The sequence below is a fragment of the Lynx rufus genome, unplaced genomic scaffold (genome assembly GCF_022079265.1).
Source record: "Lynx rufus isolate CCGP_SWC_20201006 ecotype Redwood Valley unplaced genomic scaffold, mLynRuf1.p SCAF_5, whole genome shotgun sequence".
NCBI classification, from domain to species: Eukaryota; Metazoa; Chordata; class Mammalia; order Carnivora; family Felidae; genus Lynx; species Lynx rufus.
The window spans coordinates 24,479,106-24,494,311 of record NW_025814867.1 but is presented as its reverse complement, the minus strand read 5'-3'; the positions used below and the strand labels follow the sequence as shown (position 1 = coordinate 24,494,311).

The 15,206-nt window shown below is 36.7% G+C and overlaps 1 protein-coding gene across 2 annotated transcripts in view; it reads right to left on the bottom strand.

Moving 5' to 3' along the window:
• The window catches only part of TBC1D5 (TBC1 domain family member 5), a 549,135-nt gene that overhangs the window by 85,070 nt on the left and 448,859 nt on the right, over window positions 1-15,206 (bottom strand). For both annotated transcript variants that reach the window (XM_047100344.1, XM_047100345.1), the window contains one exon: window positions 8,841-8,926. In XM_047100344.1, coding sequence (XP_046956300.1) covers window positions 8,841-8,926 — 86 coding nt within the window. The remainder of the gene's footprint in view (window positions 1-8,840; window positions 8,927-15,206) is intronic.

The window sequence follows — 15,206 nt, the reverse complement described above, 5'->3', positions numbered from 1 at the left end:
CCAAAAAATAAATAAATGTTGAAAAAAAAAATTAAAAAAAAAAAGAAATAAAAATTGAGGTTTCCATATCATACCGTTAGTCACACTGTTGCTTCATGCTTACATGACAGAGCTCTAATAAAAAAAACAAAACAAACAAACAAACAAAACACCTTGAGGGATAGCAAGCCTGAGTGAGCTTCCCTAGCGGCAGCACTTATCACATGTTGTCATATATTGCTACTGGGAGACTTAAGCACTCCACTGGGACTGGACAGTTGGAAACTTGTACCTAGTTTCTCCTACTAGACTACAAACTTTTTCCTTTCCTGATTTCAGTCTGTATCTTTTTGTCATAACACACAGTACCCATGAGTGGAACAGCTTTGCAGAGTGCTGTGAGTCCTAGTGAGTCACTAAGCCGAGGATGGTCTGGGGACCATCAAAAATGGAGACTAAAGGGAGGCAAAGATTTCTTAGGTAGGAAACAAAATGCACTAGCCATAAAAGAAGAAACTGAAAGAAGAAACTTCACTGAAATAAAATTTTTCTGATCATCTAAAGACATCACTAAGAAAATGAATAGACAAGCCATACACTAGGGAGTAATATTTCTAGTACACATATCTGACAAAGAATCCTATCCAGAATATATAAGGAATTCCTAAAATTAAAAAAAAAAAAACCAAATAACCCATTGAAAACAGGTAAAAAAAAAACTTGAAATAGCACTTTATAAAAGAAGACCTATGTATCAGTGATATGTTACGAAATGATGCTCAACATCATTAATCATCAGAAAAACGCAAATTAAGCCATAAGAGATACCATTTTCATATCAACTGGAATAAATAAAATAAAAAAGACTGACAATAGCAAATGTTGGCAAGGATGCACAATTACTAATGTTATACAATGATGTACAAGAATGCAAGCAATTGGAAACCCCATATATTCCTAATGGGAGTAGAAAAAGATACAGTTACTTTCAAAACAGGTTGTTTTGAAACAGGTAGTTTCTTATGAAGTTAAACATTCATCTATCCTATAGAGCAATTTGTGTTTACCTAAGAGAAAGAAAACCATACATCTATAAACAACACTAACAACAAACAACAGCATCAAAACACTTGTAGAGAAATGTTCATAGCAGCCTTATTCATAATACTCCAAATCTTGAAATAACTCAGTCAACGAGAGAATAAACAACTTGCTGTATGTTCATATGATGGAATACGACTCAACAATCCAAAGGAAGGAACATGGATACATGGAATATGGGCGAACTGCAAAGACATCATGCTGAACGAAAAAAAAAAGCTAGATACAAAAGAGTGCACACTGCCTGGTTGTATTTATATGAAGTTCATGAAAAGGCGAAACCAATATATACTGTAACAGAAATCAGACAGTGGTTGTCTCGGGATGAGTGGTTGCAAATGACTGTAAAGGGATACGAGGGAACTCTCAGGTGAAAGAAATGTTCATGCCAGATATGTTGTTTTGGATGGAGGTTACATGGGTATACACAACTGTCAAAACTCATCAGATAGAATACTACGGATCTTTGTACTGGTACAAATTATGCATACATTTTTTAAAAAAGGAGAAAAATCTATTTACTCTGGATTAGATAGGAGACGGTATTAGCAATTTATCTAAATTGGTTGGGTAGTAACAACTCTTTGATATGACAGAAAGAGCACTTCAGACATAGATGTGCTTATAAGCACAAACTTTTAGTTATTTGAGCACAAAAGTATCACAAAGTTACATTTATATAGAAATCAGGGTTCTCTGACATTCTGATTAGCCAATTAACCACTAATACTGATAACCATGGACTTCTTGGCTTTATAGCTTGGGGAATATTATTAGCAATTATTTCTTTACCACATTTTAGCAATAAAATAATTCTGAACAATTGTAGTCATTATGTAAGTAAATATAATAAAGCCTAATTTATTTTTTTTAAATATATATTTTTTTCAACGTTTATTTATTTTTGGGACAGAGGGAGACAGAGCATGAACGGGGGAGGGGCAGAGAGAGAGGGAGACACAGAATTGGAAACAGGCTCCAGGCTCTGAGCCATCAGCCCAGAGCCCGACGCGGGGCTCGAACCCACGGACCGCGAGATCGTGACCTGGCTGAAGTCGGACGCTTAACTGACTGAGCCACCCAGGCGCCCTAATAAAGCCTCATTTAAAAAATTTTGTTGACCATGTAAAATGGAAATTGTTGAGGAGAATTTTATCATGTCTTTTAGGTATTCAAAACAGTATTTATTTACCTAATCATTAAACTAAAATATTTACTAACCATTATAAATAGTACCAAGTACAGTGCTAGGAATATGAGGATTCTAAGATGTGGCTCGTGACATCAATATGAGTTATTCTACAACTGAAGCTAAAAAGCACTCACTTATTTCACTAATACTTAAATTTGTTCTTTGTGGCAGGTATTGAAGCAACACCAATGAATGAGACAGATGTGGTCACTGCTCTCATGATGTTCGTCATATTCTAACGTAAGATTGTTGGAAGGATCCTTGTGCTTCCTGGAACCCTGCACTTTCTCAGGACATTCTAGTGAGGCCAGACCTGGAGAGGAAGGAGCCCTTCTAAGCTGAGGCAGATCCTAATCCCAAGGAGAGATGCAGAATAATTAGTCACCAGGCATTCCTAGGGTAAGAATGGATTGGATGCCATCACGCTTTAGTCACATGGAGCCCAGCTAAGGAATGTGGGATGCATCTTAAGAGCTCAGGGTACTCTCTTTATTAGAATCTTCTTTCCCTGGAGCCTCGCTTCCTCTAGGATCTCATGTAGGGTTTCTGGCAAGAGGCCTTCTGCAGAAGGCCCATCTACCAGAATTATAATTCTGGATTCTTTCATCATTGATATGAGTTAAGTTGTTTAAGCTCTGATGGGGGTGCAGAGGAAAGCTGGCATAGTTAGCACACAGAATGTTATTGCTGAGCTGATGCGTGGAGAGATCATGAACTAAGCTTGGTATTTTCTATCTCTAAAATTTTGGTGATATGAAACTGCTTAAGTAAAAAGACCTACAGTTGTGGAATGTGTAAACAGTCACCACTAGATAAAGTGACATGTGCTCTGGAGGCACTACTGACCACTCACGTGCCGTTATCGCATCACCTCTGTGGAGCAGAAAGAACTGCACATTTTGAGAAATTGTGTTGTGTCCTTCTCAAACAGAAAATCCATGACCGTTCTGGAATAAAGAAGGTATGTGATTCTACTCTTAATAGAAGCAACTGCAGTATTTAAAAACTATGAAATTCTGTTCCACGACTACTCAATTGGGCATTTTAGTAGTTACAGATTCCTAAATAGATTGATAGGTTCCACTGAAGACTGGTCACAAATTAGATGTACTTATTTTTTTTTATAGCAGCAATTTCTGGTTATTTAAGGACAAAATTGGAATGAGCTTTGAGTGTTAAATTGTCGTTCCGAGCTTAAAAGTTGAATGAATAAGAAAATGTCAATTCCCATTTTTAAAAAGAAATTTGCAAGTAAGTAAAATCAGAGCACAGTGAATATTATGCACACACGTAATGGAAAATCTACCACTAAAATACCTAGGCACTTGCTTTTAAAGACTTAATTATAGCAATCCATGGTAAAGCAGAGACGAGAAATCAGGCTTCTTGATTTCTAGAGATATTCTTATCCATGAAGTCACATGTCATCTTTGCATCCTTATCCCTTATTTGGATAAGCAACACAAATAGAAGTCCATTACCATAGATATAGCAGGTATTACGTCCCTGCTTTTCAGGTGTCTGCCTGTCTCCTGTCTATTTTCTATTCATTGATCACTGCTGGGGGTTCCCCCATGAGTATATATACTCCTCTGGATCCTTCCCATCTCTGTCTTGCTACTCAGTGACAGCTCCAATGCATTAACTCTTTAATAGCTTCTAAACAGCTAAGAAAGTAGTTGCAAGGCTAATTATGGCTGAAGGGCCCAGCCAGGTAAGAGCATCTTTGGCCTTAAAGAGTGAAATGGACTTTACCAATGGTATCACAGCTACAGGGACTTTTGATGATGGATAAAGTGGTGATACTGACATGGTAAACAAACCTCCAGGCCATAATGTGGTGGTTATAAGGGTTACATACAGAATTGGAAGAATTCTTTGGCAAGGTTATCAAGAATTAAGGGTATCTATGCACCTTCACCAGTACTAGCTTGCCCATTCATTCATTTATTTTAAATCACTTTATTGAGGTATTAACTGACATACAAACAGCTGTGCATATTTAATGTGTACAACTTGATGAGTTTGGGGATAAGTAAACATCTATAAAACCATCACCACAATCTATGCCATAAACATATCCATCACTTCCAAAAGTTTTCTCTCTCCCTCTTTGTTTTATTTTTTTTGTGATAAAAATGCTTAGAATAAGATCAACCCTCTTAGCAAACTTTTAATATATATTTATTAATATATTATTATTATAACCTATGGGCACTATACTATACAGTAGATCTCTGGGACTTAGTCATCTCTGGCTCATTTATTTTTTATTTATATATATTTTTAAAGTTTTTTTTTTTTTTTGAGGGAGAGTGCATACACGCATGCAAAGGGGGAGGAGCAGAGAGACAGGAAGAGGGAAAGAATATGAAGCAGGCTCCCCACTGTCAGCACAGAGCCCAAGTAGGGCTCGAATGAAGGAACCATGAGACCATGACCTGCGCCAAAATCAAGAGTTGAGTGGGATGCTCAACTCACTGATCCACCCAGGTGCCCCTATTTTTTCAATTTTCTAATTTGAAAGGTGAAAATGATACTGTATTGTTGTTTTAATTTGCATTTCTTTGACTAATTAGGAGTTTGGATAGCCTTTCGAATGTTTGTTTGCTCTTTGAAATTTTTTCATTGAGTGCCTACCATATTCTAGACACTATTTTAGGTGCTGGTGATATAACGTTAACGAGACAAAATGTGGAGTTTACATTTCAGTGCAAGAAACAAACAATAAAAACAAAAAAACAAGCCAATAATGTTTTTACCATTTCAGGTAGTAAGAATGCTATAAAACACAAAAACAAAAACAGTAAGTAGAAACCAGAGTAAAGGGGTCCCTTATTTTATTTTATTTTTTTTTAATTTTTATTTATTTTTTATTTTTTATTTTTCAACGTTTATTTATTTTTGGGACAGAGAGAGACAGAGCATGAACGGGGGAGGGGCAGAGAGAGAGGGAGACACAGAATCGGAAACAGGCTCCAGGCTCTGAGCCATCAGCCCAGAGCCCGACGCGGGGCTCGAACTCACGGACCGCGAGATCGTGACCTGGCTGAAGTCGGACGTTTAACCGACTGCGCCACCCAGGCGCCCCAGGGGTCCCTTATTTTAGATAGGGGAGTCAAAGAGAAGTTTTCTGAAGAGAAGATACTGGAACAGAGTGAATAGCAGTGTGCCATGGGGATTCTTAGGTAAGAATCCAGACATAGAGAAAAGCAAGCTCAGAGCTACTCAAGTGGGAACATGTTTGTTTGCTTGAGGAATAGCAGTCAGGTCAGTGTGGCTGGAGTCCAACAGGCAACAGAAAGTATGGTGGTGTAGCAAATGGGGTTGGAGAGATAGGAGGCCAGATCAAGCAGGGCTTACCTTGTAGGCCATCGAAAAGGCATTGCATTTTATCCTATATATTTTGGGAAGTAACTGCATGGCTCTGAGTAGCAGAGTGATAGGAACTGACTTACATTAATCTGGCTGCTATGTAGAAAGGGTCTATAAGCAAGGGAGAAAGTAAAAAGACTAGTTAAGAAACCAGTGGTGGTGACTTGGTATTAGCAGTACAGAGAGAAAGGTGATTTCTTTCAGGATGTATTTAGAAGAGGATTTGGTGATGGACTCGATGTGTGATGTAAGAGAAACAGGTCACAGGCGATTCTAAGGCTTGATCAACTGGGTTGACCATTTACTGTTCTGGAGAAACACAGAGGAGTGATAGACTTGCGGAGGTAGAATCAAGGGTTTAGTTTGGCAAGTATTAAATTTGAGATACATATGGGACATCCCAGAGGAAATAGTAAGTGGCATATGAATCTGGAGTTCAAAGGAAGAGGTCATCCTAAGATATAAATTCAGGACCCTTCAGTCATAAATGGTATGTAAAGCCATGAACCTGGGCTGTGATCCTCTAGGGAATGAGTACAGTGAGGAACAGAAGTCTGGACGGTGTTCCAAAATTTATAAACAGAAAAGGAGGGTCCAACAAGAACATGGCATGAGATAGAATGGCCACTGAGATGGGATCTGAAGTTTCTTACTGAACTGAATAGATTCTGTATACGTTAATGATATTGGTTTTTCAGTTACTTACACTACAAATATTTTTCCCATTTTCCATCTACCTTTTGATTCAGTTTATTTTATTTTTGAGATATCTACTTACAAATAGTGGCATAGTAAAATGCACCAGTCATTCCCACTGTGATTTTCCTCCATTACGTTTAAGATTAAAAAGTCTTCTAGTAACTAGAGGTCAGATAGACACTTGATGTTTGCCTGAGTATACTTTGATTTAGCTGGAATTTGTTGGTGGAATTTGTTTTGGTGTATGATAAGGTTATGGGTTGATACCTCTTCAAAAGATTCGTCAAGTTTCCCAACACCATTTATTAATTCTTCCCACTGATCTGTGATGTGCTCTTCACATACCACCTTGCATTTAGTTGCATTTCAGTTTTAAGCTTTGAAATTAAAACAGAGCTGGTGAAAAGCCTTCCTTCCAGTCATCACAATGATATTTTGTACAAGAATCTCAATGTGCTCACAAGAAAATGCTAAAACAGAACTGATCTTTTGAGAGGAAAAATGCAAGGACAGAAGGCTAAACAGAAGAAAGATAAAACATGAAGTGCGGGGGGGCGGGAAGGAAAGGGTATATAGTTCATTTCTTTTTCTGGAACAAAAGGTAGACATCAAAAAAACGTAAAAAGATAACACATGTATACACACATACAACAAATATTTGTTGAGGAACTTCCTTATGCCTGACATTCTCCTCAGTGCTCTCAAGCGGTAAGACAACGTGCCTGCCTTCAGGAGGCTTAGATTTTAGTGTGGAAGTTGGGGAGTCAGGTGACACATGTAAATGAAGTCTACAGCTTCAGTGAGTTATGAACCCTATGAAAATGATACTGGGCAATGGGGTAGAGGGTTACTGAGAGGGAGAGAAAAAGAAAATAGGCAGGTCTGAGAGGCCTCTGTGAGATGACCTTTGGGCTGAGCCCCAAATCATGCAGAAGCAAGAAAACAGGAGGGAAGGAAAGGTGCAGAGCAAGTGCAAGCACGGGAGTTAAGACAAGGGGAGAGTGAAAGGAGAGGAGGTCACAGAAATAGAAAACGGGCCCAGGAAGAAGACTGGATTATCAATAGTAAGAGGTAGCCTTTGGAGGGGTTTACGTTGGGGTGTAATATAATCTTCTGTAAATTGAGAGTTCTTTGGCTGTTGTGTGGAAACTAATCTGGCGGTGCTGGGGTAGGGGAGGATAGGGGAGAGAAGAAGGGATTCTAGCTAGAAAAATCTTATATAAAGAAAGTACCTAAAATACCTTGTTCTTTTAAACATACCAAAACTAAATACTTGACGTGACAGAGTAGAAATACAAGTGACTAGACTATTAAGATTCCTGAGGGCAGGGGTTTTATCTGGTTTGTTCCCTGAGTATCTCCAACACCTAGAATAACGAAAGTCTGGCGCGCAATAAAAATTGTTAAATTAAATGAACAAATGACTAAGGAGAATAGCCTTCTATTAGTGAAACAAGAATCAGATGAAACGAACAAAAAAGAGCTTCAGAGAAGAGCCTCATGGGCTATAGAGCCAGGGTCACAGTTATACGGTACATCAAAGTATGTGACAGATTTCAATCAAGGATGGGTAATTTAAAAATAACACAACACTAAAACAGGGGTCAGAACACAAGTTTAAATTTAGCTGCTCTCCCATAAACTTCTTCTCACCCCTTGGACTATGAGTTTCTATGTGGCAGGAATTAAGTCTTCTTTTTAACTCTCCAAGTAAGAGCAGAACACATTATGTGTGTTTACTCCATAGATGTATATTTAGGTTGCTGGAATCCTACTGAAGAAAAGCTAGCACATAGGCAAAATGCTTACGGAAAAAAATTCGGACAACTTGGCAGCATTTATCATTACTAACATTTTAGTCTTCCAGAGTAAACTTTGAAATTACATTCTAATTTGAGATGGTTCTGGTTTGACAAGTTAACTCTTGAGACATCTGAGTACAGTATTATGAAAGAACAAAACTGTTCATCAACCCTTTATGCCAATGTTAATTTCTTTTAAAAGTAGAATTTTAATGTTTTTTTATTCCTACAGTGACCCTTAAAATTTCTATGTATGTAATCACAAATGCACACACAAGATGCATTTATAAGCATATTGTGTAGTTCTAAAGACAGTTGGGAAACCCAATTTTAATTTTGTTACTGAAATAATTTAAAAATATATTATAGAACTGCCTCTTTTCAATCAACAGCAAGGATCTGGAAAGAGATAAAGGCGCAATTTATTCAGGTTTATTAGTGTTAGAAAAATGAAGTTGCCTAACTTCAAATTATAACAAATACTCTTCTATTTTTCTTCTTACCACTGACATCAATGTATACATTTTCTCATGCCTTAAAAAAAAACTCAGATGATTTATTTAATAAAGATGTCATTGCCCACTGATATACTAAAATCTCTAAATTCATTGTCATAAAATGCGTAAAAATTCCTGAAAATCTCAGAGAATATCTTTGTGGCTTGTAACTTTCATCAGAGAAAGGGCACTTACCGGCTTTTATTCATGAGGTCTGCTCCCCGTGCTTTGTAATAATCTAAATTTGGATGAAATTGGTAAGTCACTGGTCTTGGATTTCTCTACAGAAAAAAGAAATTTAAATGTATAAAGCTATTTAAATTACACATTAAGACACAAAAGAACAAAGACAACTGTTTTTGTAGAAAGAATACATATGATAACAAAGTTCAATAGTTAGCATGCTTGGGTTTTGCTTTCATTGTTGAAGTTTACCTTAACTGATCTTAGTCGTGATTAAACACTGAAATTATCTTATAGATTTTATTTCTACCTGTCTCAAAGTTCACAAAGATTTATTTCTGTCATTAGATTTTTGTAAGCATACTTAATGTACTGTGTTATATTAGTTTCAGATGGACAATATAATGATTCAACAATTCTATACATTTCTCAGTACTCAAGATAAGTAAATTTATTTCTGATGATTCTGATCACTTTGAATATGACTTTCCAAAATACAACTAGATAAAATTATGACAAAACTGAAAAATTATATGAGATGTAACACAAGAACAATCTAGGCCTAATGCCTGAGAGATACAAAGTGTTAAGAAAGCTGCCTTTTGGAGGAAGAGTAAAAAAAATCGCCGTTAGTTTTTGATAACCAGAATGCTAAACATGCCCACTAGATGGCGCACCGAGTCTTTCTTCTCCAAAAACGAATGTGTTATTTTAGAATTCAGCAATTCTTTTAAAGTTAGAAATTTCTATGTCATCTGTTCTTATTTACGAGTTTAACAAGTACCAAAGTAGTGGAAATATTAGCAGAGTACCATCAAAATAGAAAATCAAACTGACCAATGCACATTTTCATACCAACAGCAATACACTGGCCTTTCTGGCATTTGATATTATCCATAAACATTGCAAAAATGTCCTGAAATCATTAGGTCAGGTTTGTCAATTTAAATATATTACCACCGTTTAATGTGTCCATTATTTAAATGTATCAAGTCCCTCACAGGCAAATAAAAATTAAATAAATTCTAGTTTATAAAACGGTTACTATGTTAATATCATAATTAAAACGAATACCATCTCTAAAATGTTAAATTACATATATTTTTCATTAAAAAGTTTGACAAAACTTATAAATAAGTGTGTTCCAGGGTTTACCTGAACTTATAATTCAGGTTAATGAGTAGGACTTTGAACTAGAGCATGCCTTGTCCTCTGAGAGCTCTATCTAGACATAGAAAGGCTTCATTTCATCTTAATAGAAAATTACCAATACACTTCGATATCAATCCTTGGAGCCATAATCCCAAGGCACTGATATACTTGTATGTAGGCGGGGGTGTATAATTGCTAAGGTTAAATAGTTTGAAATTCATCAAGCTAACAATCTGCATCTTAATGGCCATGATGGACCTTTTCTTTTTCTGTTGAAAAGAGAATATTTACACAGCTCAACCCTTTCATATCTCTTCCAAGTCAGCCCTAATCATCTGACAAAAATGACAATCCCTTGATTTAGCTCCAGCTACTACTCCACTGGTTTGGTATTCAACACAGTTCTACAATAATCAAATCTGAATTGCCTTGATGAAGAGGACTGATGCTTCCATGACTACCATACTATTAAGTCTAACAGTGCAACTTTTCTCTCTCTAGGAATTACACAGGTTTCCTCATGGTAGCTGATGACAACCTGGACCCAAGTATAATGGGAAAATAAAATAGAGGTTAAAGCTACTGGCAGATTGCCAGTGCATTCATGATTTATTTAAAAAAATAACTTTCGCAGGACTATCACTCATGACTCATTTTGCTCTCTAGATTCTCACTACCTGGAAATACATTTTGTTTTTGCGAATAAAAAGGCTTTTCTTCTTCTGACTCCCAACAACAAACTAATAAAAGATTATGTTACTTTTTGCTAGAAAACAATGAAATAAAGGATTGCATGGAGCAAGTTCTTGAAACATCTTCCTAAAGAAATGACAAGCAATTCAAGACACGAAGTGCTGATGTATCTAAGCACTTAAAGCCATTATTAGGAATAATGATCTAACTTGAACATATGAATGAGGCTCAAGTATTGCTTTCACAGAGGCCTATTTAAATTCCTAGGAGACTTACTAGTATCAAAGCGAGAGGCAGTTTAAAGTATCTCTGTACTGGGATGAAAAAAAAAGAAAAAAAAAAGAATCAAAAGATCATGTTGAAAAACAGCATTTGAAATGTAAGAAAATAAAATCAGAGGTTATAGTTGAAAGTTATCGAACAGGATTTTATGAGAAGATGATGCTATTACTAAAACATAAATATGTCAACAGATAGATGATCTGGACTAGACTGTCCAACAGAAATACATCGTGGGTCACAAATGCAAGCTTCATATGTGATTTAAAATTTTCTAGCAACCACATTAAAAAATAGGAACAAGTTTAATTAAATGTAGTATTTTATTTAATTCACTATATCCAAAATGTTGTCATTGTAACATGTAATCAATATAAAAATCATTGAGGTTTGTTACATTCTTCCTTTTGTACCATCTTTGAACTCCACTATATATATCACACTTACAGCACACCTCAATTTGGACCAGCTATACTTCAAGTGCTCAATAGCCACATGTGGCTTGTGCCTATTGTAATGGACAGCACAGAACTAAATGTCTGACATACACATAAAAAAAATCGTGTAGCTACAAAAATCAACATGTATAGACATGAACCATAAAAAGGGCACAAACGCTGCTATACATTAAGATTCAGTCCTGACAGCTCTTCAATCTACCTGTAATTCTTCTCTTTTAATTAAGTTCCTTTTGTCTCTTCTGAATAAGGTTTGAAAAAGTCAAGAAATTTTGGAATGATATCCTTCCGCACAGCTATTTACCAAAATGATAACAATGGTTTCCTTAGGGGCATCGGATTAAATGAGCATAATTCTAACTTTATGCAACTGAAACATTTTAAAAGTAAAGAGATACTCGCTTTTCATATTTAAAAGGATTTTTTTTACAAATAAAATTTTATAGAAATATAACAGTTCTGATTTTTAATTTTTAAATATCTGGACTTTCCTCTAAAATATGAGCCAGTAGAATTGTGCATATATAAAGCTCTGTATGTAAGAAAGATTGGACTCCATGACAGTTATAATTTTTCATCGTGCAGGACATGTGATGTCAACAGCTTTAATAGTATGTCTTTGAACGGGCAGGAACAATTGCTAATTATTTTAAATGTATTTTCATACAGACAGGATTTTGACTGTTATAGGCTTTTCCAAACCAATGTGTATTATACAAAAGAAACACACTCTTGGTGAATTTTTCTTTGGGCAAAAGATAGCAAAATGGTGATCATAACTGACATTGATTTGTGTACGAGGAATACCGATTATGTTCCGTTACCTGGGAAGTCTGTATTAAATTATAGGTGAAGATGCAGAAACCACAAATTCAGTTCACCCTGAGTTTACCATGCCTTTCCTAGACCAACCCGGATGGACTAGAGATAGATCTTCTACAAGATTGTAGCTAGTTAACTACCAAGTACCACTCACTCAATTCTTCTCTGTTAACAAGCTGTTGGAGCTCTTTTTAAAGCTTTCTCTTGAGCATTTTATTTTATTTCAATAGAAGAAGAATGCTGAAAATCCCACCCATTCTACAGACAGGCTGGGTTTTGGGAGGCATCTTAAAGCCTTGGGACAGAATGACTTACAGAAGCAGAAACAAGTGTCTTAGAAGGAAGTATATGCGAAAACCCAACCCAACCCATGCTGTACTTGTGAATTTCCAAAATGCTTTTGTTAATTTGGCATGATTACAAAATCAATTTACAAACAGTACTTAAAGGACAGCAATCAATGAATGTAAGGGCTGAAACTGATCGGAATCTATCTAACCTCTCCATTACAGTTAACTAACGTTCTACACTTCTGAGGTCTGTATTATATGCTAGTAAGCTGCTCCTTAACGTAATTTCAGGTAAAACAAATACCCTGTGCCTTACGGAGTATGACTTCTGACGGTGGACAACTCCCCTGTGCTCTAATCTGTAATGGAAGTCACAGATCGGCACATCACCCTCCTCCCTCTGCCACTCTTCCCCCTATGAATATTTCAGTATTTTAAGTTGATGCTCACTTTGTGCGGTAGTATACAAATATTTAAATGTTAACCCACACTAAGTACAAGTAACCAAAAGATGCTACAGGAATAATTAACTACAAGATGCTACATGACAGTTTTCCTGTTCTCAGCCTGGTGAAATCAAACTCATCCAACAAAGGTCATTACAAATAGTACTTTCTAGATCGGTCCCTCAACTGAGCTCATCCTCATTTGAAGATGACTATCTCCGTTTGAATTGTTATATGGAGACTATAGAAGGAAAAGAGTGTAAAGTATTCCTCTCAGAACTTGGAACAACACAATGCCTTTCATAGGGCTGGCTATTTACAAACACACTAGAACCAAAAGGAGCAAAAGAAAAGCAATTGCAGTGACCCTTGTGATTCCACTTCTAATTCATGAATGTACCACTAGGAGTTAAAGTAGGGTAAACATAACCTCACTCATCTGCTTTAGAGGCACAGGCTGCCCGGCAGGGGAGGCAAGGGATCAGCAGTCAGTGAGGCCCCTGCTCGGACCCCCCTGCTCCGCCCACTAGCAGGGCCCCTGTGAGGAGCCAGTTACACTCTTAGCTGTAGTTCCCTCACTGCAAACTTGTGGTAAGAATCAAATGAGACGATGAACGCGAAGCGCACAGCCCAGTGCTGGGCACTCGAGAAAAACTCAATGAAATGGAAGCTATGGTTATCTTCTGGTAACACTGAACACTGACACACAGACTTTTAATTTGAGAGCAGATCTGACAGTTTGACAACTTAAAATTCATGATAACCGTAGGTAGAGAAAGTGGTGCTTTGTACTTCTGGAAATCACAAATAAATTTGGGTGGATTTTTATCAAACGTGTTTTTGAAAAGCAAAACGCGGGGCGCCTGGGTGGCTCAGTCGGTTGGGCATCCGACTTCGGCTCAGGTCATGATCTCGCGGTCCGTGAGCTCAAGCCCCGCATCGGGCTCTGTGCTGACAGCTCAGAGCCTGGAGCCTGTTTCGGATTCTGTGTCTCCCTCTCTCTCCCCCGTTTATGCTCTGTCTCTCTCTGTCTCAAAAATAAATAAATGTAAAAAAAAAAAAAATTAAAAAAAGTAAAAGCAAAACGCATATTTAGGAAAATCTCTCATGCATACTGGATCTCCTATGTGGGGAACAATGCTATTTTACTTCTCAGCATAAGAGTACATATATTTATAAATTAAAAAAAAATTGTAAAACCGTATTAATGCATACTTGCTTACCAGCTTATAAGGCTGTAATAATTAAAGCGATCTCCTGCAATATGTCCAAATTATTATCACTTCTATAATTTATTGATCACAATTTTTACATTAAATTAAACTGATAAAGTTCCGGTAGCACTTGTTTAATAGAAAAGATTGACTTATATTTACAATATAATGTATGTTTGGCATGAAGAAAAGAAAATATTTGACAAATGAAGAATTACTTCGCTTTCACTCCCCTATTACCTTGCTACCAACTCTTAATTTTCAGCCAGATTAGAAAAGGGGAAAAAAATAAGAGCTCAGGAGGAGAAGCAGCACTGTAAAAATATGTCGAACATTTCTCTTTGATGAAAAATGAGACTCTTATTTTAGTGAATATGTTATTGCCTCAATGCTGGGGGAAAAGCAACCGTCATTAGAAAAACGAATTGCTCAGCTGTTTATAAGCAAAAAGCTCTGGGGGAATTTCTTAGGACCCCAAAGGCAAGGCATTACAGGGTTATGCAAACATATGTTGCAGGTGTTTTAGGGGAGACAGGTGGGCAAACCTCAGCCATGGAAGAGGAGTTAGTTTAGTAGGCTGTAAGTGAAACGAGATAACCCAAATGCTTCCAAGAACAGGGATGCCACGGCACCAGTGAACTGGAGCCGAAGAGCAAAAACTCCCCCTGAAATTATCCTGTTAGTGCCAAGCAAACAGAATTTTTCCCTTCTTGTAGTTTTATAGAAAACAAACACTGCCAATTACTTTTTTTTTTTTTTTAACTAAAGGTATTTTAAACCTGGAACAAAGAACAGCCTGAAATAGTGATAATTATCCAAAAAAAGATAAGGATGAAGTATTGTTGCCTTTATTTAAACAAATATTCCTAAGGAGACAGTTTGTTGTAATATTCCCTCTTTGGTTCGCTAGGCAACATTAGATTTATCATAATTCTCCTAAAGCCTAAGATATTTCTATATTAAAATGCTAATTTTATCTTTTCTTTTGCCTGTAATTAAAGCTGGGGAAATTTGCGATCTGATA